This window comes from Centropristis striata, chromosome 9, assembly GCF_030273125.1.
Source record: "Centropristis striata isolate RG_2023a ecotype Rhode Island chromosome 9, C.striata_1.0, whole genome shotgun sequence".
Lineage (NCBI taxonomy): Eukaryota > Metazoa > Chordata > Actinopteri > Perciformes > Serranidae > Centropristis > Centropristis striata.
Window position 1 is genome coordinate 16,227,003 of NC_081525.1, and position 27,456 is coordinate 16,254,458.

General features: G+C 37.4%; 1 protein-coding gene across 1 annotated transcript in view; it reads left to right on the forward strand.

Annotated features, from left to right (window-relative positions):
• The window catches only part of ryk (receptor like tyrosine kinase), a 52,957-nt gene that overhangs the window by 6,657 nt on the left and 18,844 nt on the right, over positions 1 to 27,456 (forward strand). Inside the window, 7 exon segments of the mRNA XM_059341581.1 lie at positions 12,386 to 12,507; positions 12,613 to 12,712; positions 14,417 to 14,548; positions 17,279 to 17,338; positions 20,129 to 20,270; positions 22,665 to 22,765; positions 24,864 to 24,947. Coding sequence (XP_059197564.1) covers positions 12,386 to 12,507; positions 12,613 to 12,712; positions 14,417 to 14,548; positions 17,279 to 17,338; positions 20,129 to 20,270; positions 22,665 to 22,765; positions 24,864 to 24,947 — 741 coding nt within the window.

Below are 27,456 nucleotides of genomic sequence, written 5' to 3' on the forward strand. Positions count from 1 at the left end.
TGCACAATGATCAATCAGCATGGGTATCTGCTGATTGGTTCATTTCCCAATTCTATGGATTTTAGTTTGACTACAGCGTACCACTTGCCATCTGTAATAAATTGTGCTAATAAGTGCTGCATAAAGCCTGGAGTTAACATTTCTAAACATGAAATCAGTGTCAGAGTTTAGTGTTTTTAGTAGACTAAAACTAACACTGTTATACATTTTGTGTAACGTTTGATATTTCTGAGTGGGAAAAAAGCATACTTTTTAAAAAAAATAATTTTTTTTAAACATGATTATGTTATCTGTCAAAATTATTACATGATCAGTTTTGAGAAAGAAAATGACCCACCTGAAAGTTGGTGGTCAAGTCATAACATTATTGGGTTTTATTACATTTTCGATCAGGTTAGGTCCAAACATTATGACATTTTCAGTCCTTTTTACATTTTCAGCTTGATCATGTCTCTGATTGTCATGGCAAGAAAGCTCAGGTGTCAATGATAACATTATTGATGACTGAGTGTTTCTTTTCTGGTACGGCATTTCCAAATGCCTGTCTTTTCTATGATATGGGTAGGGCTGAAAAATCTATTGCGTTTGAATTAAAACAGAGTTTTGAAAGAGTGTCATTTCAAAATCAAAGAGCTGCAATTTCGAATGGGCTGTAACAAAGATAACAGTGTCAACAAGCTCTCAGAAGTGGGAGAAGAATAAAAACATATCTTGTTTGATTCACAGACGATGAGAGCAGTTGTTGTATCATTCTGTCTCCACAGGAGTTGTATTCATTGAAAATGTTAATAATAAAATTGTATTTCTCAATAAAGCATAGGGACATTATTGTGTTGGGGAAAAAGTGATGTCACCAAGTTATGAAGTCTTGCTGTGGTCTCTCTGCTCTTTAAGCATATGGACTCTCCGTTCAGGATTTTTATTTTGATAACTTTAACAAACAACCAGACTCTCAAGGGGTGGCTTAGGAACAGGAAAAAGTCACGGCTGACTTGAAACAGGGTTTTTCATGCTCAGCTTGTTTGTCTATGTATGAACTGCAGGCAGCATCCCTGATTGTTTTTGCATATGACGAATGGGGAGTGAACCGTCTATCTCAAGAACCCAACTTTCCACAGACATTCCTACCCTCCGCTCCCGTATCAGCTGTGTCTCATCAAGACCCGCATCCTGGGTTAGAATTGTGTTGCAGCTGCCAGCGCTAATTCACTTACTTAAGCCATAGAACCAGTTTTTACTGGACTGTAGCTAAAAAAATGCTAAAAATCCCAGCAACCAATTTCTCATTACTAAAACTGTGGAGGAAGTGCTGCTGGTCAGATCACACTCACTCATTTAAGATGTGAAGCCACCTCATTGTTCCAAAGTGGATATAAAGGTTACCACAGATAGTGAATCAGATTGTAAATAAATTATGTTTGAGTAGGAATATATAACAGGAAACAACAGGTATAATTAGACACAGAGCACCAGAAGCACCAGAAAAATGGCCATCACAGTTTTCTAGACCACACATTGACATAATTCATGTGTTATTATACCAAAAGAAGCATATTCTCATATTGGAGAAGGTGTAAGGTGTATAAGGTTTATATATATATATATATATGAGACTTAAAGTAAGTAAAATAAGTTTTTGTTTTTTAAAAATCAAATATACTTTGCAATATCAGTATCAGAAGCAACAGCGGGAAGAAGTAGTAAACATTCTGTGCTATTGGGTACTGTAAAAGCAGATCAGTATGCGCGACAAGTTCCTCCCTGGCTTCATGTTTTTACAGGAAACACAAGGCTTTCATGATTACTACTATATTGCAATAACAAACCAACCAAAAAGGATGGCATGCAACCACCACAACCGTTATGTGTAAGTTCTATTTTCTCATGAGGCTGGGCCCTTTTTGTTTTACACTCCAATTCATGTGTATTGTATATTAAATAAATTCCAGCCTGAAAAGTAGCACCTGCCAAATGGCAAAATGTGGGAGAATTTCCCAGTGGCAGATGGGTCCGCAAAGGGAGCATTTCCCAAGTGATTGAATTGCACCATGTAAAGACTCTGGGCTCCGGTTTGTTTTCATGGGAACCATAAACGGTTATGAAAATAGCTGTGATTAACTATCTGCTGATCAACTAACTTTTTACCCCAAGGAGGTCCATATGTCAGTTTTCTCCATGAAGGTTTCTAGAAGGTCTTTTATTTTAAAGGTTGTTCAGGAATTGATTGCGAGACACTGAATCACCCTGCTTACTAAACACCAGTTTGAGACTACATGCATAAAGCCCATGACCCAAGCTATGACATTGGTTTCAGAGGCTACAATAGCCTTCTTTCTTTCTCTGTTTCCTGGCAGTCTGACCATCCATGTGATCATTTAGAAGATGAGGGATGAAGTAAAAATAAGATTTCTGTACATTCATTTGCTGTCTTCTATAATAATGACCTATTTGAGCCCAGTTTTCCATGGTAGACCAGGCAACACATTACTCCAAGGAATTTTTCTCGGTGGAAAGGCAGCACTAAGAGAGTCTGTTTTCTAGTTCTTGCATGGTGTATTCAGTGCTGCTCACGGTAGTAGTGTTTCTGGGCTTTTCCAGTTAGCTTCACAGTCCCAAACCAAAAAGAGTATTATGTGTAGACAAAATAAGCTGTTCCCTATTAAAAGATTTTCCCCAATACTTTAGAAACAGGAATTTTGTGCTGATACAGTTGGTTTTAATCAGAAAAACTGACATAAACATAATGTAAACTTTAAATCGCTGAAATTTTCCATTTTATTTGACTTGCAACAGGGAAGATTCTAGCAATGTGGGCATTTTTTCCACTCACCCTATCAGGTGGGTAGGCTAGACTTTGGCTTAATTCTGACTGAGCATGCAAAAATGGAAACATCCAGATCTTAAAAAGTGGGAACAAGTGTGTAAAATCGTCCTTGTGTACTGAAGAGCCAAGTGCGTGTTGGCTAACCAGCCTCCCCCTTCCTCCCCTCGTGAAAGAGCTGAAAGGAAAGCAGGGGCTTTGAAAAAGAGCCTGTGAATAGTGAGGAGTGATTGGCAGCAGCATTCATTTCCTTCATGCCACTCTCCAAGGATCCCTTGGCTGAATAGGGGAGCCCCTGCTTTCACATCTTTTGTCTGAAAGCTGCTGCAATCGGACAAAAGATGGGTGGCTGCATTACAGGACCTCCTTTATATAAAGTGTTGCCCTTGTGTTAAAATCAGAATATTGGCATTGGAAATATAAAATCATGTTTTTTTGTGTGTCCGTATGACGGCAAATGCCACAATAATTTGAGTTATACTGTAATTCTATTAAGACCATTGTCATACTTGAGTCTTGCTGATTTAATTTCGCTCCTGTAGAATTGAGGAAATGACGGGAGCAGTAGATGTTGAAGTCAGACTTGTTTCAAGACTTCTAGTTTCCGTAGCACTCTAAAGATAATTTAGTTAGGAAACACACCTTCCAAAACGAAAAAATACAAAAATATTTGACCTTGCGCACACAACCCAGGCTTTCAAACTGCGGCTGTGCTCACAAAGCTGCCCATGCAAAACAGCATCCAAAAATAGATGTGCGGGATGGTGTGTGCGTGAGACCTCTTAAATGACCCGTGAGTCTGACTCAAACAGCTAATCATTTTTTCAGTAAACTATTTGATATTTGTTGAGTAAACTAAGGAGCCCCTTTAAGCAACAAATAACCATCAACGAGGTGCCTATAAAGGGGACAGCGGCAGGCAGTCTTGCTCAGATTCCTTTCCCTGCCTTCATCCTTGTCTGCCCTTGGGCCACTTCATGGGATAAAAGAGGGGAACTGATGTATGGTTTCTTTGAAGTGAATCAAAGAAAACCACAAAGATTGTGACTTAATGTGTGTGTTTTTTTCTAGCTGTAAGATGCTTTCAGATGTGACTATTTTTGCAACCAGTGCTGCTATTACACCCGAACTGTAAAATCTTAGTTAGTTTCATTAGTCAGGAGGTTTGGATGTGCTCTTCGGAGAACAGACATCATGCTAGCTTTAGATATATTATTATTACTTTTTATTTTTCAATTTAATACTGATGCTTTTCTTCCTCTGCTGGAGTAAAGAAACTTCAGTGGGATTTCTGTTGGGACATGCACTAAAGCTAGTCTTTTCCTAATCTTCCCTTTGGAAAGAAAGGTGTGTGACTGCCAGTGAAAAAGCCCTAAGAAGTCAGTTTTTATTCGGGTTGGGCCAAGGGATGATGCCATCACCGACAGTCATCGGCCACTGAGACCAACATTGGGATTTAAAAGCCCCCCAACCCTCCGTCAACACCAGGGCTGGCTTGGTGGTGGCATTCATTGTGTGCCTAAAAAAATAACAATTGTGATTTATCTATGGTGCATGAACTGATTTTGGGAGTGCAGTTGAAGGTGCACCCTGGGGCTGTCACTTTTTCCCAAAATCAACTCTGAATAAATTCAAAGTTAAGTCATTCAAATGAATTCAAACAGTAAGAATGAACTAATTTTTAAGTCTACGGAATTATGTAATTTCAGGTGAAAGAACATCACAATTGGAATAAGAAGACATCTTAGTGGTAGATAAAGCTTGTGTAGAGGGTTTTATGCCCATCTGATTCGATCAGGTCTGATGACTTGCACAGTTGATATTATCATTCATTGTGATGTTCACTGTGGACCTCACCTCTATTAGGGCTGGGCGCTATATCGGTATTACGAGTTATACCGGTATATTTTAGAAAGAGGTTTGTAGTTGAGATAATACCGCCATACTGATACATCCGCTTCGCTTTCTGTATTTTCAGTTTTTTTTCTGGAGGCTGTAGCGAGCCCAATATTAGGAATATACTGGAGATATATCATGTGAAACTGGAAGATCTAAGGAATCTATAGGCACTATGTACGTCTTGATATCATGTAGGGAAGTTGTCGAAATAACACTGCAAAGTTAGGATTTTTGAAGCAGTCATGTGACCTCCGACCTCTCAATGAAAATGGGCTCTCTGTGCTTAAAATATGCAATTTAAGGCAAAACCCACAGTTTAACCCCACAGTTTTTCTGTCCCCCCACTGTAGCTAGTTCCTAAGAAAAATAAACAAGGGTTCTGTAACTTGGAGGAATTTTGGCAAATGTCTACATAAAACAGGTTGATGATGATTACTTGAAATTGAGTTAAAACTAAACACTTTGTACGTTTTGTTTCATATACCAATATATTTCGTAAAATACAGGTATAGGAGTTTTGGTCCATATCGCCCAGCCCTAATCTCTACCAACTCCTGTCAGTGTAAGCCATCATAGCGGTGATAGCTTCCTTCAGATATACTGTTTATTCTTCAGAGGTACTCTGCTTACCACACCTCAAATTACATACCCATCTTCACACTCCAATCCTGTAAACTGTGTTTCCAGGATGAAGAGTTTAGCAAAAACAACTCTCATGTGCCCTTTATGTCTATAGAGCTATTTTTTGGCATGTCAGGTGATTTCCTGTTCAAATTGTTAGCCCAATGCTTCGTGTTAGAGCTGATGTTAATAAAGGAAAGGGTTGCTATTTGATAAATGCTATTGGAGATGGGCTTTTGGCTTATAAGGCAACCAGCAAGTCTTGTGATCACTTAAATCAGCACTTAACGCCCTGCTTATTTTTGCTTTACTTTGAATTTGTCATCATTCATACTGTAATTATCATGTCACAGTTTGTCTGAGCAGAGTTTTCACCTCTCAGTCTCTGGTCTTTGGTAATGGAAATCTTGGTACGAATGATTGGGACTTGGGGGCTGCAGAATTGCATTTTCCACATTGTGAACCATTTTTAACTTTACAAGAAATAATTTGTTTGGACGTTTTTGTACAGTTAATTAAAAAATATCTGTTCAGATGGAGCCAGACCAACCTGATCAAGCTGCGAGTTGTTATTTCTTCATTTTGGTTTGTTTAGTGTAGCTTGTTCTAAAACTTTATATTGAAACGCTGAAGGATTCATGCTTTGGAATTTCTCCAACATACCTAACTTGGCAATATGCTGCAAAAATATGTATTATACGTTTAAACCAGCGTGTTGGTTGGCAGCATACTCATCTGATGGTAAAACTCCTCTCCTCAGTTTCTAGCTTTCCTTGTGTGCGTCTGATATCTTAGACTTTGAGATTCTTCGTACATTGCCCCCCTCCCCTGCCTGATTCATGCCTGCGGATTTGTTTGGAGTTTCCAGTTGATAGAGTTTCACGCAGGCCCTCATTTTCTCCTTCCTTGGTTAATGTCGACAGAATCTTCCCAGTGAGAGGCTGGAGGGAGTGTTTATCTCCAGAGCGCTCAGGGATGAAGGCTTTGGGAGGTATAGTGTCGACTGTGTGCACAAGAGGGTCTTTGTTATATCTGTCCTGGACCTTACCACCTGGCCACTGCCACCTTTTGTTCTCCTCTTTCAAAGTCTGCAACGTGATACACAGCATGCAAGAGAACACTGCACGTCGACTTAAGACTTTATAAAGCCCAAAATGTTAAGACAAGATGCTGCTGTAAGTTATAGTTTGTGTTGACATCTTCATATGAAAGGGATGGGCATTTTCAGTTTATTTTTAATTTGATATGCGATGTCATGTAAAAGGTATCCATGCCAGTTCCAAAGTCTTATCCAGTAAGAAAAATGTGGGAGGAGGGAAGTGAGTGAGTAATCCTGTCTTCCCTCCCACAGAAGAGAAGTGTCATTGTGCCCTTGAGCAAGATACTTAAATTAGGATTGTACTGGGCAGCTCTAATGTGTTGGTACTCAAGGAATGTCAGCAGGGTGTTTCATGGAAAGAGTGTGTGGGATTATTTTTTGTGTTGAATCTCCAGTCAATCCCTATCAAACCAATAAATCCGGGAATCTTGCAGCATTGACATAGCATTAAAAATGGCATTTTAACACATTATGGCCGTCTTCTGGTTGGCATACTGTAAAGACTAAAATCAAATTGCACTCTTGATGCAGAAAAGGTGTTTGATTCAGTTGGGTGGGGTTATCTCCACCAAGTATTAGAGTGGTTTGGCTCTAATGAGATCAGTGAAATGTATTAGATCACTCAGTTCATCCCCCGTAGCTAGAATCAGAGTCCATGGGCACCTCTCCCAACCCATCAGAATACAAAGAGGGCGCTGCCAAGCTTGGGCTACAAGGGAGTATCCAAAGATTAAGGGGATTTTAAAAATTTCAAAGCTTTGAAAAGTGCTTGGATTTCGAATAAACTGCTTGAAATTGTATTTTTATTACTTTCATAACACAGAGCAGTCACATTAGAAGGTTTCATGTTTCAAAATGTGTCACCTTTTTCTATTTGGCATCATATATGGCCTGCTTAGCTATTATAAAACACTGACTAAAACAATTATTAGATAAATAACTTCAATTTCAATATTTGTTTATTAGAGATGTGCAAACTCAGAGAATATTGGTCTTTGAGATGGGCAGTCAATCAGCTCCTTGAGCCTTTTAAATAAAATATATACACATTGTACAATGCAAAACAAATCCATAAACTTTTCCATCACCTCACAGCTGTGGTTAGTTACATTTTATATACATATACATGATTATTTCACTTTTTCATCACATTAAATAAGATGTTATTGTGCAATAATAAACCAAAATCCTTTTTTCCATTCAGTCACAAATTTTTGCTCAATGTGATGATTCAAAATGTGATAAAGAAGTGAAATAATTAATATACTGCATATACAGTATGTAATATTCATCAATACATAATGTACCACAGCTGTAAGGTGCTAAAAAAGCTTGAAAATGCACCTTGAAAAGGCCTTTGAAAGTGCTTGTATTTGACCAGGATTCTCCCTTTTATTAAATATCTTGCAGTTTGATAAAAAAAAAAAAATAGTTGCAAAGCAAGAAAAAGCTTTATAATTCATTTGAACAATTTTCTCAGACTGCTGACACCAACTGTGCTATACTATGTTGTTTAGATAGAAAGGGTTATTGGTCACTGTAATCATTTCTCCTGTGCATACTGGCTTCCTTATGTAACTCTGAGGTAAAAGACGTGGAACAAGTTCAGCCAAGGTTAATATCAGGCTTCAGCTATGGGAGTGAGCCAGATCAATTGCATCAGGGAAACTCAAAAAGGGAGTATTTTGTACTAAAAAAAGACTGTATTTTTAGAAAATACCTACTTGATTTGCCAAAGTCAGGCTACTGAAGCCTTATATTAGCTTTGGCTAAACTGTAGAATGTATGTTTAAGTTTCCTACAGCGGAGTCACTTGAAATTAATTCTGACAGTAGAAAAGCAGTGAAATTGGTGAGGAATAAGAGCAGAGTGGACACAAGGATTGATTGACAGTGACCAATAATTTTCTCAAAGTACTTTAAATGTTATATGCATGAAATAATGCAAAGCTGTCATTTAAAGTCATTCAAATGCAATCAAATATACTTGATATCTGATTGTGTAGTTAATTTCTTCATCACTTGTGATGAATTAGCCTCCGTTTACAACCATTTTTACTGCGTCATTTTAATCATGTCCCTCATTGCTATCTTTGATTAAGTTTGCACTTTTATTGCTGAGTCTGTCACGTAAAGCAGTTTTAATGACTGGTACTGAAGTTATTAGTCTATGAAAAGTTATTTAATGGACCTTCTGCCTGTTTTCACTCCCCACTTGGCTTTGCACAATGTTGTCGCTTGCTTACACTATTTAAAAATGCAAAAACCTTGTCCTGGGGAACAGAAACTTGTCACTTTTTCCATATATGATGGTGAATTTCTCCCTATTTTCCAAAAAGGAATGTCATAATAGCATGTAATTGTGTATGACAAGCATAAACACTAAAATGCAACACTGATTTTAACAGTTGGTTGTTATGGCTGCATGCCACTGTGGGACAAACTATACATGAATGAAGCCTAGTTTTAAACAAGTGTGTGCTTATTGATTGAGTGGCTTGCTGAGCTCTTATTTATGATAATTCATGAAAAATGATTTGAGTTTCCACTGAGGCAGAATAATAATATACGAGGTATCATCATGAGTTGAAAAGGTCACATAAGGGATTTATTTGTAGATTTATTCCAATAACAAAATTTGGTGTCATTTATTTCATGTGGAGTGAACAACTTTCTGAATTTGAAAACAGGATTAATGTCCTTGAATGTTACGTTTAACTTTTGATTTAGATTTTTCTCGTTATTATTTCACTGTGCGCAAGTGTGCTTGAATGTTTTTTCAGATCAGTGCAGGTGATGCAGCGTGTTCTGCCCTGGCTATTTTTAATCACTTGACACCAGCAGGGAGAAATGGAAATGTCCTGCAGGAAATAATCCCTCAAAACACAACATGCTGCCAAGTTATCATGCTGGAATTCAAAATGATGATGTTGTTGTTTTCTATTGAACACTGTTAGCATTTCAGATGTTAGCATCTGCATGAAGACGGCATGAAGATGCACTGAGGCACTTTATGTCGTGACCAAACACTAACACTTAGGAGACTCTTGTTTACAGACGCACCTTCTGCTAATGCTGTTTTCCCATTCCAGAGAGCAGAGAGTGTGAGTCAGGGCTGAAGCTGCAGTGCATGGTCCACCTCCCTAACCTCAAGAACCACTTATTCCCTGTCCTCGGTCTGTGTACACTGACAGGCTCCTGTTGCCATTCCTTCACGTTCCTGTTTTGAAGTTGTTGCAGTTGGAGTGGATGGCTACGGTGCTGTAGGAATCAGACTCACACGGGTCCTCTTGGGGCCGTTCTGCCTGGTTGCATAGTTTAATTGGTATCAAAGCAGTGTGGCCACATGTTGAGTCAGGCAATTAGACGGAGTTGAGCATGAGAAAGGCAATTATTACAGGACTAAACTGTGTGGCCGTGTGCCTGTCGGTGAAGTGCCTTCATGTATACACATGGGAGACTGTGCACAGAACTACATGCGTTATGAACAAAATATCACATTTTCAGATTCAATTAAATACATGTATCAAAGCATTTTTTCAAAATTGAATTTCCAGTTGCTTCTTTAACCCTGCTGTTATGTTCGTTTCTCAGGAACAGCAATAATGTTCGTGGGTCAATTTGACCCGGGACATGTATAAATATCCAAGTGTCAGAAACTGAAAAATCCCAATAAAGATTGTTTATGTTTCATTAATAACTCCATTACTAACCATTCCAATTCATATTTTGTGCAATAGTGTTCTTTACCTCTCAAAGATCTGGTTCAATGAGGATAATTCACTTGTTTTTCATTAAAAAAAATGCATGTTGAAACTTTTTTTTTAATGTACATTGGAAAGACCTGCATATAAAATACAATGGTTGGACATGACATTGATTTAAATTATTATTATTTTTTTTACATTTTTATTTTTTTTATTTTCACGAAAAAATACTTTAAACTTTTTTTTTTTTTTTTACATTTTTAAACTTTGAAATGGGTTAATTTGATCCGCAACTTAACAGGAGGGTTAAAGATGTTGTAATATACATGTTTGTATTTATATTTTCTCCATACAGAATTTAGCATTTGTTAATCACCTGACTCTTGCCTGGGTTCAAACCTTTGAATCCGTCCACTGATTCATCAGGCATCATGACATAAAACAGCGACTTCTTGGTGAAAAAAACAATTGATCCGGTGAGCGTCATCGGGTTCAAACACTAAGTCAATCAGCGGCACGGGCAGGAATAATGTCATGGTCAAACTGTGCGTTTACATAGATGGCACGTCTTCTCAATATGACCCAACATTGCAGTTAGTTTTACTTTGCTCTGTCCGCTCTGAAAAAACTGCCAAAACCAGCAAATTGCCATGGCTACGCATCAGTGGCAACTTAAAATAACATTAGATTCACTTTGGTCTCTAGTGATTGTTTTTGGAAAATCCCAATCTGCGCCAGAACATCAGTTCCCATACACAGAGTGTATGAGAGTTATGAACCAAGATGTTGGGTTAGAAAAACGGCAGCACAAATGTTGTCTCCAGTTTGTGCAACTTTTTTTGTTCTAGAGACCATGAGATTTGGTTGAAAGCTCTGGGAAAAGGTTTGTGGACCTTGATTCAGGAATTATTTCAAGAATAAAGTTATTATTCTGTGTTATTTAGCACAGCAATCATGATAATCATATGTAGTAAATCCAATTTGTCAAATTCAGAAAAAAACCCATTCCAAAGCACATTTTAAAAAATTGCATATGAGCTGACCAAAGTGCTTCACAAACATAGGCACAATAAAACAGGTTGACAACAAAAACCATGCATATAACCAGGCAGATATAAAAACAAAACAATGAGTAATGCAAAAACTCATTAACAGCCACATAAAAGGTCAATTAGTAGTGGTGATTTAAGGACATTTCAATGCCAAAGAATGAGGTGGTCCTTGAGCTGTGCTTTCAACGACTCAGTAGAGAGGGCAGGTCCAATGTGGTGTTGCACTATGTCAACAGAGTGGGGCCCACAACTGAGAATTAGTTTGAACTAATTGTTAACAATACTCTATATTTATTATGTGTTTTATCGAAAATGCAAAAGGAGCAGTGTCTTAATCAATGTCAAGGAAAGTCAGCAGTCTTACTGTTTGGGCTTGGTTAGATACTAGTTTATGTAACAGCCGTCCCCTCTCTGAGTTGGTAAACGCCTGCAAATGTTTTTAATTGAGCCAATGTGAGAAGGGTCTTTGAGCCTCAGCTCTGAGACTGCCCGGGGGTATTGGGGGAGCCTGGGCACATTCTTCCCCTCTCTTTAAACTAGATACTCACAGACTGATAGACAGACCCGGCTCTGCCAGACAGACGCTTTCAAGGGCTGATAGCTCTGCCCCGGGCCAGGGTCGGGGATTTCACCAGCACACATTAGACTTGTATGACTTTTTGATGCAGCAGTGAAAAAAGCTTGACTTTGTTGAAGTAAATGAGAAAGAAACACGCAGTACCCACCCAATCTAGCTTTCTGATGCTCATTTACGATGCCATTTTCTAGGCTATGCATTAAGACAGATTGTGGATGTTGTGTTGGAGTCCAGTTTTATCTAAAGCATTCCAAACCTTTTAGTTGTAACCCCTCCCCAACCCAATTTTGTTTCCTGGATAGAAAATTACAGTCATATTTGAATGTTGTCTTGCTTTAAGGTTTTGAAGTTTTGGGCACTAAGAGGTCTCAAGTGCTAACAGATGTGGTTAGTCCATCTCTTTTATTGTGGGGAAACCCCCCTAATCCAAGCTGGCAGTTAGACTGAATATTTTACCCTTTTCCTCAGGCTTGCTTTGTGCGGGTGTCTAAATCTACCTCTAAATTAGAAAATGTGTTGTCTTTCATGTCCAGCGTGGTGGCTTTCCTTCTTCTGGAGTTCCAAAATATTTCTCATAAGGTCCAATTTTATGTCCTCTGTCCTCACACAGGCCTGGATGCAGAGCTGTACTATGTGCGAGACGATGTGGTGAATCATTATGCTCTCTCCTTCACCCTGCCTGTGCCCAGCGAGACCAACAGCCTTCACTTCTCATGGCATTCCAAGACAAAGGTGGGTCTCAGCATCAGGAATTGTTGATTAACTTCAATGCTTGCCTACCTGTGCACACATGCACTTGTGTATTAATAATTTTTGTTCATCATTCTTTGTTTGTAGGTTGACTACCGGCTTGGCTTCCTCATGGAGAACCCTGTGGCCATGAACACACCACGGAGCAACATCTCCAGTCAGGGGGAGGTGCCCCGTGTTCCCTCTGGTTCGTCTTATATCTGTTTTTTTTTTTGTTGTGTCATGCACTTATAGACCTCCTATATGCTTTTTGTTTTAGTTGCTACTAGGGATGGGAATAATTAATCGATGATCGATTAATGGTCGGGAAGAATTTGGTCAATCACATGTAATTTTTAATCGATCTGTGTATTTTTTTATTTAAATCTTATCTCTGACACGAGCTTTCAGTTCTGTGGCCATATGTCAATCAGCCAATGAGCTGAGAATTCATTTGGATAAAGCTACAGTTTGCAAACTGAAACTTGAAATAATTATAAAACACACAGAAATACAAGAGTATTAATTTGAGAAAAGACTAGCTTTATCAAACTGTGTCAAACCTTGCTGGCATGAATTACTGAGTTTATTTGATCCAAAACTTATTTTATCACAAAATACACTTAAATATGCAAGATTACTATGAAAACTAACCTCATGCCTCTTTGGGGGCTAAAACATAAAACATTGAACTCCTTGACGTTATCTTTACAGTTTAATCTCAGTTGAGTTATTTTTACGACTGACAGGATCAAGTCTCTTTTTTTAAAAAACAGGTTTTTACATAGTACTGTATATATATCTTTTATTTTGTGCATGTATGTATGCAGTGATTAATCGATTAATTGATCGTTAACATTATAGATAATTGAGTTGGAAGGTTTCTACCAAATGCCCATCCCTTGTTGCTACTCAGTAACAGATAAGTTGTTGGAACATAATTTTAGTTACTGTATCATGTAGGCTTCCACACTTTGGGAAATATGCTTATATTTGCTTTCTGGCTGAGGGTTTGATGAGAGGATTGATACCACTTTAATTCCTGACTGTTAAATATAAACCTGGAGCTAGCAACATTAGCCTATCTTACCACAAAGACTGGGAACTGCTAGCTGATCTCTGACTAAAAGGCACCAAATTCTGCCTACCAGCATCTTTAAACTCACTAATAACAAAAACTCAAGTTAAGCGTCCTGGAGTCTCTGCTGGTTGCCTGTCGACTGCTTAGAACCAAGAAATAGACTGGTACATATATTTGAGTGAAGCCAACTGTAGTTTTTGTACAAAAACAAAGCATAACTTTTGTTTATTTGTGAAAGTAACGGTGCTGGTAGGCATGTTAAGTGTATTATTAGTTGAAACAGACAACTTTATAACTTTCTCTCCCCCCTAGCATTTTCAAGTAATATTGTTGGTAATTGCTTTTTGTTTTTTCTCAGAGCTGAGGAACTACCAACAACACAGACTATAATACAGGTGTAAAAGTAGTAAAACACCTGGTCGGATTAATAACTTGAAAGGTTATTTACTGATCCCGTAGAAAGAATAGCAGCTAAATGTCAGTTTGAAACCATCTCAAGCTCTCCATTAAGTGAATGCCTGTCCAAAGACCACTCTTGTTTTACCTCAGTTTTTTCACCCTCAACTCCGGTTGTTCCACTGTCTGCCATCCCTGCTACCTGGGGATGGCTATCGATAGCTACCAGGGAAAACACAAGTGTTATCCTCTTCCTGCTTTGGTTTTGCAGTGGATACAGCTCTTTCTTTGTGCTGTAAATCAAGCCTTCATTTTCCTGAGCTAAACGACAATGATGTCATCAATCCATAGCTTTTACATTGTGCAATCAACACTGTCCTCCTAATGATAAGTTATAGCAATAACTTTATCAATTGTGTGTTTGCGTGTCCACAGTCTTTAGAGTGGACCTCTTCTGTTCCGGCAAGATAGATGGAGAGGCTGTTTTGACAGTGCAGCTCAATCTGACCATCCATGCCAACAACTACACAGTGCTCAACTTCAAGAGGAGGAAAATGTGCTATAAAAGTAAGTGTCTTCATATATCACTTAATAATCTAAAAAAGGCATGGTTAGAGGTAGTAGTGCAGACTTACTGAATACCTTTTGTACCTGTGGGCCTTTTTTCATAGCAGGCATCTTTACATGTCGATGCAGGGAAAGCACAGGTTATGACAGTGAGTATTGATGCTGCACCTGCTGGCTCACTGGGACATTTCAGTGGAACTGAGCCATCGTTAATGTTATTAGTAATACCTGTGTTTGTCCTGCAGTTACTATTTCGAAATGACTGCTGTGCAGAGGGGCTATAGGATCAGCCTCTTAGGGTGCTTTCACAACCCAGTTTAGTTTAGTCGGTTTTAATTGAACTCTAGTACGGTTAAATCGTTGTTACTGTTCATTTGGTCGCTTTTGAGCGATCAAATTGTTACTCTGGTGCGCACCAAACCAACCAGTCTGAGACGACTTGCAGAGAGGGTCTCGGTCTGTTTCCAAACAGACCCTAGTGCAGTTTGCACTGTGAACGTAATTCGACCAGAATCCGACCCAATTAAAGGAAATGAACCAAAACGCAGTGGATTGTGGGCTACCTGCACAGTGAGATGTACACAGATAATATTAAAAAGATGAAATTTGTGTCATTCATTTTCACTCTGTAGGCTACCACTGAGCTAAAGCTAATTTGTCATTGAAGAAATATCAACATATTGCTCAAAGTACCTTCATGGTAGAAGCAGATTGTGGTAGGAGCATCAGTGCTCGCCTTCTATGATTATACAGGTGTGTATTTCTCTCCAAATTAGTTTGGTTGGAACACCTGAGCAGATAACGGCCAGTATAATCAAAGGTACTCGGTTTGCGCTCTGTTCCATGTTGCTTTGTTTATTTCCGTGTTTATATTCTTCACTGCCAACTTTTCAGCCAATAGGAAATAATACTGCGAGTAGATTTCCAGCTCTCCACCTTCGTACAAACCCCTCTTCAAATCTTTTTTTTAAATTTGGTTCGCTTACATTTCTGCACTGTGAAAGCAAACCAGACTAAATACAAAACAAACCAAATGTATCAATTTCACCCTGATTCAGACTAACCAAACGGACTTGGGTTGTGAAAACGCCCTTAGAAAGTATCTAACACTAACACATACTATACTATTTTGTTCACCAAATATGTCAGCAAAGGACATGTGTCAAGTGTTGGAGAATTTCACAGTGTTGTCAACACTGTGTCTAAAGAGTTGCAGTGGGAGATGTTCAGGTTTTTGTATTCTGGGTTCAGTTCTGTGCTATTTTCAAACAGCCTGGAGATAATTACATGTGGCCCGGAGGCTTCTTGCCATATTCCCCATGGAAACAAATTTATTCCCATCTTATTTTGAGCATGAGTCGAATTAGCAGCCATAAGAGATCCTTTGTACTCTCAAAATGTGCGCTGAGCAATCATACCTGTCCGTCAACTCTGTTCTTGGATTGTGTCTGTGGTGGTGGAGCACTAGGGAGGACAAACAATGATGGATGCTTGTTGTTTTATAATCGCGCCGCAAGCTTACTTACTTATAGTCATTTTTAACTACTGGAACTTTTCAAGGAAGCCAGAAGCTTTTTTAGGAACTCAGGAGCTTAACCTAAAGAAAGCTTTTTCATGTTTGTGTCCCTGGGCCTCGAACAAAGCCCCTCATTTCCTGTCAGCCAGGAACCATCACAGTGAAGAATACTGGATGTTGTTGCTTTTTGTTATTCACTTTCTTGTATTTTGTTTGTAGTGTTTATCAATATTAAGACTAAGGTCAAAAGGACAAAAAAAAAAACAACTCAGCAGATCATTACTACCATTACTTGGTTTTATTTTATCTTGAGGCTTCTGCATTTTTTCTGTGTTATTGTTATTGCAAAAATGACATCTGACACTGTTTATGCTTTATATTGAATGTGACATTGGTTAGTTATCTTTGGAGATCATGAGATCGTGTATCGTGTCTCTTGTATGTGATCAGAAATTACTGACAGTGAAATCTTATTTCACACTTTGTCATCAAAGGGAATTTTCAAGTTTCATTAAGTGCACATGCTGCCATAAATATCAGAGGTTTATGAAGGACATGAAAATACTTACTTAATAAATGTATGATAAATACAGGAATTAATAAGTAAATATATACAGAAACAAATAAATAAAAACATATGTACATTTTATTTTCAACTTTACTATTATTTATTTATTCCATTATCTATTTATTTCCAGATTTATTTCAATACTTTTTTATTACTTTATTTCTGTATTTGTTTCTGAATGTATTCATGTATTTTTATTTCTGTATTTATATCACTACATTTACCTATTTACATATTCATTAAAGTAATTAATACATATTGAAATAAATACCTAAATAAATGTTGAAATAAATCTAGAAATAAATAGATGAATGCAAAAATAAATAAACACATAGTAAAGTTGATTATAAAACAGGACATAAATAAATAGTAGAAGAAGTAGAAGACCTGATTCAATCACATTCCTGTAACTAATCCTGCTTAAGAACTAGGTTAGGTACCTTATAAGCATACAGACAGAAATAATTAAATAATAAATGTAGGGGAACAAAAATGTAGAAATAAATTCCAGGTATTTATTTATGTCCTCACATATTTCAACTTGAATTTATTAATTTCTCTATTTCCATATATTTTTATTGTGTGATTAATTCGATCATTCAGTAGAGTTGATATGATTCTCTTTCCTTCTTTTTTTTGTGCACAGGAATAGATGACCCAAAGATCCCCATTCCCCTCAACAATAACTCTCTTCCGCGGCCTGACTGTAAGTAATCTAACCTCCACATCATGCTCTACTTATCCCTTTGTAGCAGCTCTGTGTATTGTCTATCATAGGTGGCATCAGCCTGATAAGACAGTGGCTAAATTAGTACTGAGAAGTCTCTCTGTAAAGCAGTGCACATTAGTCAAACTTTCCATAAGCAGGGCGTATGATTTCAGAGCCCAAAGAGAACGATTCATTCTCTTATTAAAGTGCACTCTGTTACCCCCCACCCCTTTGGAGTGGCCGTCCTCTTCCAGTGGGATTTATTCAGACCCTTTGTGAGCCCACCGCCCCAGTAACAAAGTGCCATTAGTGGGTTGTCTCTCTTCTGCTTGGGTAGGCCCGAGGAACCTGGGGCCCTCAGAGGCTTTTAGTAGAAGTGATGAGAAAAGCTCTCAGACACTGGATCCTGGGCACAGCCTCTTCTGTTCCAAGCCTCCATTAACCCTAAGTAGAGCCCTCAGTGCACTTAGAGCTTCTCTCTTTCTCACTCATTTTTTTAGCTCATTGCCTTACCTCATACTTCTTCTCTGATTCTTTCATAACAGTGAACACTGTTGAAGCTTTCTGTAATAAGGATGGTATTTAGCAGTGGTCAGTGAGGCTCCATTTTCCTGTTTCTACTCTACATCCACAGTTTTTTGTTTTAAAATGCATAACTTTTAACTTTGCATGTCGTGTCCACTAGGGTTGCAAAAAAGGTTGAAAACTTTCCATGGGAATTAAGGAGAAGTTATGGGAATAAACAGGCAATTTAAATATAGTTGGGTAAAATATATTTTAGCATAATCTTGATTTATCTTTAATCTTGACTGGTTTATTTGAACTATCTCTGTTTACATCCGGCCTATATTAGGCTTGTATTTTTTCTATATTATATATGTCATATACCACTTATGCTATACTGTGTATATTACTGCATATATTTAAATATATTTATTCATTGATGTTCGTACTACTACATGCAACAACTAATTTAACCTGTTTAACATACTAAAATATATTTTCTCCAATGTGCAATATCTGTAAAATGAAAAGTACTTTCAGGAAAACACAAAAAATATACATTAATAATAAATGCCATAAAAGCAGAAATGTATGTGTGGAATGTGTATAGAATGTATGTATTTGTCTTATATTTTATATTCTTTATTCTAGTCTGTATCTTGTGCTGCTGTGACAACTAAATTTCCCCACTGCCGGATAAATAAAGCCCCATCTTATCTTAAAATAACCATATTTCATGCAAGTAGCCTTGAATAACTTTGCTTTGCCTCAATCATACTAATAATAATAATATTTAACTCAACATTCATGTTTTTGTTGTTCAATGAAAAAAATGATTGTTCAATAAAATAATTAAAACTTGATAAAGTTCTACTTACAAATAAATCTGTTAATTTTTTTATATGTATGTTTGGATATGATACAATTTATTTAAATTACCCCAATTACCTATAAATTTCCATAATTCCCATGGAAAATTTCTAGGAATTTACCGAAAATTTTCCACCCCTTTGCAACCCAAGTGTCCACACTAATTCAGCTTCTACTTCAGTTTCCGAAGACCTAAAACAGGGACTTTTGTAAACACTGACCCATCTCTAGTTTAGGGATTAGGATCTTGATGGGGTCTCATCAATCTGTGCTTCCCTGATCCAACTTCTTAATTCAGTATTATTTGTAGGCATTACTGACCTTGTTGTTGATGCTAGCAGCTGCATCTACCCAGTGTGCAGTGTATTCAGAAAGTTTTCAGACACCTTCAGTTTTCCAATTTTGTTATGTTGCAGCCTTATATTGACGTGAGATGTGTGTGCCTTACAAATCATGTCCAATCAATTTAATCTACAACAGGTGGACTCCAGTCAAGGTGGAGAAACATGAGAAATGGGAGACACATGAGTTGAATTTCAAGTGTCAAAGTAATGGGTCTGAATAATTATGTCAGTGTGAAATTTGAGTTTTTTCTTTTTTGCATACATTTCCAAAATTCTGTTTCAGCTTTGTCTTTATGGTCTATTGAGTGTAGACTGATGAGAGGGGAAATTAATTTAAATGATTTTAGCAGGCTGCATCATAACAAAATGTGAAAGAAGTGAATACTTTCTCAATGCACTGTACGTAAATGGTCTGTGCTCTGCATTTTCAGTAGTATAGTGAGGACTGACTTTGTTTTGCTCGTCTTAAAAAGTCTTGAAACCTCTAAAATCCAATAATTTGAATTTATGGCCTTAAAATGTCTAAAAATGTTCTTAAAATCTCATGAAATGTCTTAAATATGATTTTGGAAGGTCTTAAAAATGTATTAACTTTACTTTAATTTAAAACAAATGCATAAACTTCCGTCTCGATTTTAAATGTTTCGATTTTTGAGGACGCTATAACAACTTCTAAACGGAACTAAGTATCTGTGCAGCCCGGTCACAATTTATCGAGCACGACCAGCTACTTTCAATAGCAGCAGGGAAAACTTGACGAAAGCCAAATTACTTGTGTAAGATGGGTAAGTGCAAGTTCAACGATTTGCGGCTCCAGAACGAACAATTAAATGCATGGTTGAAGCCGGTGGATGGAAACGTATATGAAGCACACTGCACCTTCTGCAGGAAAACTTAGAACATTGGGCATCAAGGCATTGGAATCCCATGGCATTATGGTCTTAAAAATGTTTTAAAAAGTCTTAAATTGACTTGCTGAAACCTGCAGAGACCCTGTTTTGGTTTAAAAAATGAAAACGTTTTAGTGTGGATATAGCCTGAGTGTTAATGTGCTGTTGGTTTTCTTCAGTAGATGGTGTGACCACCCCCACCACCTCCACCCAGGTGTTCTACATAAGTGTGAGCGTCTGCTGCATTGTCATCTTCCTCGTGGCCATCATCCTGGCCATCCTGCACCTGCACAGCATGAAGAGAGTGGAGATGGAGGACAGGTTCGTTTTTTGTTTTGTTTGTCCCAGTTCCAAAGAGCCCATTTTCTTTTTTGTATCAGCTGAGTAGAGTAGCACTTATTGTAGTGAAGCTGATGAAAACCAGCACACAGCGCAGCAGATTTACAGCCCTGTAACTGTCACCTGTGGAAGTTATGGTAGTGTTTTCTGCAGAACGCTGCTGCTGTTCAAAGAGCAACAAAAATAGGTCATCTCCACAGAGAGGATTATATCAAGTTAAAACCTGCACTGAAGTTTGTTCACTTCCTGTGATCTCTTCAGATGGCTGTAGGCAGCCACACAGGTTATCAGATATCGATGTGAAATGAGATCCGCTCATCCTCCTGTGGCTATTAATTTGAAGAGGTTAGCCATAGTGGTAAATTTAAACTGTCTGAAGAGTGTGCGTGTTCTCCCTGTATCAGTGCATCTTTTTCACCCAATAGGATAAGCTGTTACAGAGAGTGGATGGATGAAAAGATTGTTTTCTTACATTCCATTGCAAACTGACTAATGTGATATTTTAAATTTAGTTACTGTAATGTTGTTTTGCAGAAGTGACCTAATTTCATCACATTGTGCGAGCGGATCCTTGTGTTATACAAGAATATTTTGTTGGTCTGTCAACTTTTACACCCTTTTTTTTCTGAAATCACTCAGGTTTGTGATCAGCATTAGGTCAAGGTTTTAGTTTTGGAGCTGAACCACTTAATCGACCAATTGATTAGCCAATAAAAAGAAAATGAATCAGACTATTTTGATAATTGTTTTAGTAAGTTTATATGAAGATTGCTCAAAATTCCCTGGTTTCAGCTTCTCAGATGCAGGTATTTGGTGTTTGTTGTTGCTGTGGTTTTTGATAGTAAACTGAATACCTTTGGGTTTTGGGCTGTTGGTTGCACAAATAAAAAAGGCATGTGAAGAATTTACCTTGGGCTCTAAAGGATTGTGGTCAGCATTTTTTCTGTATTTTCTGACATTTTATGGACTAAACAATGAAACAAAGAATAATCTGATTAATCGATATTGAAAACAATCTTTAGTTGCAGCCCTAGAATTTAGTATGTAAGTTAGACTGTAGTGACTTTAGGAGTGCTGTTGGACAGCAGTAGCTCCTTGTACCAGCTGTTTGAAAAGTCAGATAAGTATTAAGTAAGTGTTGCACCACACAAACGGTAGTTTTTACATCAGCTGTAGTTGTTAAAGCTGTTAAATGTTTGCACCTACTAAACACTAGGTGTGACAAGGTTGAGCAGCTCACTGAACCTGATCTCCTCTTTATAGTGAAGACTGTAACACGAGCAATGCATTATGGTCATCATATCCTGATTTTGATTGAAATGCAGTTTGATAATAATGTTAACTGAAGATTTTCAATTTAATTTCACAACAATTACTCAAGAATATGTCTCAAATCACAAGGGGCTAATTGTATATTTACTTCTTACCCTGCATTACATCAATATTTCTAGTTCTAATAAACTTTTTTCCATGCATGTTGATATAACAAAGGCATACTTATATTTACAAAAAAGTTTCAGCTTTACATGGGGGTATGATGCTTCTTGTTTACATAGTTTATTGCTTTTGTTTGGCCGGTGATGTTTCCAGTGGTGGAATGTAACGAAGTACATTCACTCAAGTACTGTACTTATGTACAATTTTGAGGTACTTGCACTTTTCTTGAGTATTTCCATTTTATGTAATTTTATACTTCTACTCCAATACATTTTGAGTTAAATATTATACTTTTTACTCCACTACTATAAAATGATTGCTTAAGTTACTAGTTTCTTTTTGGGTCAAGGTTTAACATGAAAAACATGATAAATTTTAAGTTAGATTAGATTAGATTAGAAATGATTATTATTTCTTTTTAAATGATACCTCATAACAGTATATTAAGTAATTAAATGAGCCCTGTCTTTACAAAATTAAAGTGCTCTTTACATATTTGCATCAATACAAATAATGTAATAATATATTTGGAATATATAAAACAATTTGAGTGGGTCCATTCTGCATAACGAGTTCTTTTACTTTTGATCCTCTAAGTACATATTGATGCTGATACTTTTGTACGTTTACTGAAGTTTTGAATGCAGGACTTTTACTTGTGGTGGAGTAATTTCACAGTGTGGTATTAGTACTTTTACTTAAGTAAGGGATCTGAATACTTTTTCCACCACTGGATGTTTCAAATTAACAGATATTCACATTACTAACATTTTCCCTAGCTAAGATGTTCGGTTGTATAGCCTCATTTAGTAAAACACTGGTAAACAAGCTTGTAGTCACGAAGAACTTAGCCATGACTACACACAAATGTAGCAATGGATTTACATGATCCTGATGCTGCTGGATAACTACTCCATGTTCTTCTTCTCTGTCTTTCAGTGTGAGTGACAGTGGAAGCTCACAGGGCCTGTCTCAGCCGTCCACCCAGACCACGCAGTACCTGAGAGCTGACACTCCAAACAACGCAGCCCCCGTCACCAGTAAGACTCTTTACTCTCTATTGCACAAAGGCAATCAGTAACCGAACGCTACATCACTGTGTGTTTCTTTTTCATAAACACCAGAACATGTTTATGGAGGTTCAGTCTGCCATAGTTTTTTTTCTCTTCTCACACTGGCATCTGCTAAAAGTGCATGTTTTTCCAAATGCAATAAGCGACTGTGAATGACCTAATTAGCTTAACTAGTATCATAGGATTGTAATGAAGGACAGAGTTCCTGCAGTGATGTTCTCTGGCTTTTTGTTGCTGCTACCCTTGTGACCTGTTACTGTCTGAGCAATGTGTAAAAGTACTCACCGTGTGCTTAGCATCGGGCCAACTGTGGAGCAGTTAGAGAAGTACAAGCAGTCTTTTATGTTGGAATTGATGTAAATATAGAACAGGGTGGGAAATAATGATTTCCAGTAACAAAGTTTTAGCAAGAGCTGAGTCTAAACTTCATACTCATCTACCTCAGTACCACTGCTTTTGCCACATTTAATCTCTCACAGAGTGACAGTGGATAATACAGTAAGCTCCAGTTCAGTTCTTGGTTAGTTGTTGGTGTTAGTTGGCAGAATGACAACTCATCCAGCCCTTGTTCTCTTGGCTGGCATCCATTCAAATTATATGTACTGGTAAGTCTGTAATGTATTGGTGGAAATAATCATTCAATCCTAAAACATTGCACTGATCGATTTCTGTTTCTGTTCATGTGGGTTTGGCCTTTTAATTACAGTGTAGGTGATTGGGCTTTGACTTGAGATTCAGGGTTGCCATGATTAAAGCATCCAGGAATTCATATGAGATATGACTTTTTGACAAATACTTATTTATTTTAGTCAAAAAATGTTCTTCTCTTGTCTAATTGTCCATTCAACCTGTACCTGACCATCAAAAACTTCATACCTATTCCATATTATAAACCAATTACAGACTACATTTAAGATAAGATAAGATATTCCTTTTATTGATCCCCCATGAGGGAAATATCATGAGTAAAATCAGGTTAAGGCAAGAAAAAGGTAAGAAAAATATGTATAAAAATTGTAGCGTGTTCATGGAAAGAATAAACACAAGCAACTTTAATTGTCTTTGTTAGTTCCGTTTTAAAGAAGTAGTTAAACATTTATGGAAACATGCTTGTTCACTTTCTGTTGTAGAGTTAGATAAGAAGATCAAGTTAATGTTAATGTTTAGCATCACCCTGATTCCCTCAACAAAAAGCCAATGGGATTTTTCAGTTGGATTTTGGTTTATTGCAGATTCATGGCATTATACGTATTTTATACTGCACAAAAACATGTTTGAGTTCTTCCTACTTCTAGTCACGATTTCGCTATTTCCATAGAGCTGCAGTACTTCTGTATTGCAGTGAAAAATGAGGCCTCAGTGAGTAAGATGTGTCTGAGGTCATTTTTTTGTTGTTGCCCCAAACTGCTTGGGGTTCAGAGGGCTTAAAAGCTGTACGGACCCTCACATTTTCATGTCATAGCATCCCATGCATAGTAACCCACAAGAGTCATTTGTCAGTGGGATTCACGGGTTATTTTTTCTTCCATGTACGGTATAATATGTAGGGGTGATATATCTATGGAGAGACCTAAACCTTTGACTGTAATCGCCTCTTTAAATAATGATTACATTAATTTTGATCTTATTGAAACATTGATCTATGTGGTTCATTCCCAAAGCCACAAGATACACACATGAGCTGTGTGTTTTGTGTATGTGCCTTTTTTCCAGTGTGTGATTCTTCATCGCCCTCTTGTGGACACAAACCTACATCTCACCTCCTGTGCATTTTGTGTGACCTTTCCTTTTGTCTAATGCTTTGCTGAATGTGATTATTTGCACCACCATCCATCCATCCATTTTTTTTTATTTTAACTCAACTCCTGATGGGGAGGTTTACTCAACTTGCAAGCATGTCTGGTCTGATTGGTGTTTTGTGTGTGAGCTGTAAATGTTCAGTAAACATCCATTCATTCACTCAGGTCATGTTGTAATTTGAGTGAGCTATCCATTAAATCACTTCTTTCTTTCTCACTCTCTCCCTCCCACCCTCCACTCCCTCCCTTTCTCTTCCTGTCATCAGACAATCACCCTGGTTCTGCACCCATTCTCCAGCTTGCTGCCACCTCCTTCCAAAACCCCGGTGCTCCCCCTCATGAAACCAAAAGTAAGTTCCAGTGAAGCTCCATAGACGACTCAATACTCAGAACTATACGGCCGAGTGTTCAGTTCTGCGGCTGTACATCAATAAGCCAATGAGTTGAGAATTAAGTTGGATAAAGCTACAGTTTGCAAACCGAAAGTTGCAATAACAATTATAAAACACACAGAAATACAAGAGGATTAATTTGAGCAAAACTAGTTTACTGTATCAAACCTTGCTAGCATGAATTACTAGGTTTAATTTAATCCAAAACTTATTTAAACACAAAACACACTTAAATATGCAAGATTACTGTGAAAACTAATCTCATGCCTCTTCGGGGGGTAAAACATAAAACTTTGAACTCCTTGGCGTTCTCTTTACAGTTTAATCTCACTTGAGTTAGTTTTACGATCGACAGGAAGTCTCTTTTCTTCTTCAAAATAAAAGCGCCCGCTATCAAAACAGGTTTTTGCATTGTACTGTATATATATTTTTTATTTTGCCCATGTGTGCTTGATAGTAATTAATAGATTAATTAATCGTTAACATTATAGATGCTCGAGTTAGCAGGTTTCTTCCAAACGCCTAACCCTAATTTGGAATTTAACTTAAAAGTTATGGAAAGGCCCATCAACACTCTTTTATTTATCAATAAATCAGTCCACAGAAAAATGTCAACAAAATGTTTTCAAAATTATTTTCATTTATAATCGAGGAGAAAAAGTTGAACTTCCACTGGCTGCCTCCAGTCTCTAAGATGTGCTGCTTTTCTCTGTTTATTTCACTTTAAATTGAATGTGTTTGGTTTGTGGACTGCTAGTGGTGATAAGACAAGTCATATACAGTTGTTATCCAGTGCTCTATACAAAACTCTTCATCATGCCATGTTGGAGACCTTACTATGGCGACATCATTCTGTTTTTTGCGATAGATCAAGATTACATATAATTACTCAGAACAAGTGAGGTGTGCATGAGTGGCCAAAGAAATGCCAGGACATTGACACTCTGACACCAAAAATTAACCCAGGTCCATTTTTATTGTAAGGCACTTACATTTTTACTATTTGTTTTTATGTTTTTGCATGCTTTAGATGGATGGCACTATTGTCCTGCAAGTAAAATGAAGTGGTGACACGGCTAACTAACAGCTGTTTATTAACTTCAAAAAACAACATACTATAAAAATGAATATATAGCTGTGGCAGACCACGGTTCGAAGTTCCCTTTGCGTCATGTCTTCCCCTCTGTCTCTCCCTTCCATTCTCTTTGTCATTAAATTAATAATTCTTTGTCAAAAAATCTTAAAAAAAAAAAAAGAATGTATAGATCAGAAAGCCTTTATTTTAATTGTAAAATAAAATTAGCTGGTACTTCTGACATTGTAATAAAAGATGCAGGAAAACACCACAAAATCAACAACTATAGTAAACAATTAAATTCAAGCCTTTATTGTCATTGTCATTGCCATTGTGCATAGTGAGTTGTTAGATGTCAATGTGCTATGAAGCATTTAGAGTTCTGATGGCCCAGGGAAAGAAACTGTTCGTAAGTCTATTTGTTCTACTTTTGATACACCTGTATCTTCTGCCCAAAGGCAGGAGGTTGACAAATAAACATCCACATCTGTCAATACAGGTACCAAAGCCAACAAGTAAAGTAAATAAATCCAATGTCATCTTTCACTAGAATAAAATAAAAATACTGGAGTAGGATATAATATAGCACACAGTGTGCACAGTTATTATGCAGTATAGAGTAAAGACACTTTTTCAGTCTTAGTTTGACCTCTAGGTGGCAGCATTGAGCTGTACTGTAGTGTTTGCAGCTACAGCAGAGATTCAAACTTTAACTCTATAAGTACCAGATTACCCTTGTTGCAATTTCTGTATTTTTTAACCCTGATTGGATACATTTTTGAGATTTATTTTGAAATTAAAGGTTAAAATTGACTTCTCGACTCATTTTCATATTTGAAGCTTATGTTTTCCATACATGAAGTTCTATATAAGTACAAGATGTATCTCATGAGAACAACAAGAGGCAGATTGACTGTCACAGCCTCCAACTTTACCGGGAGGTTGTTTGCCAGCGACTTTTCCATTGTCTCCATCCATCCACTAGTTTATCTACAGTCTGCCTCAGCAGCTGTACACAGTTTAGCCTGGCAGTCCCGAGTATCAGTGATCTGCAGACACAGGAGGTTAGAATGCGATATCTCTCATCTCTGACATGTTGTGTACACATACAGTGTGTTGATATAAAGGGGTTTTGTTTACACCGTTTGTTCATTTGTGTGCAGACACTGTGTGTTTGTGAGGTGTTGTTATACCCAAACTCTCTCCTACCTCAGTAGGCCAACAGCTTATGACTGAGTACACAATTCTGTTATGTAATGTAAGTGCTGTAATACAGGACTTCGGATGAAGTGGCTTTGATGCAACATGTACAACAGCGTTCTTAGTAGTTGTGCATGTTTTTAGAAGAAGCCTTTCTGAGAGAAATTATTTCAGGGTTAACATAACTGTCAG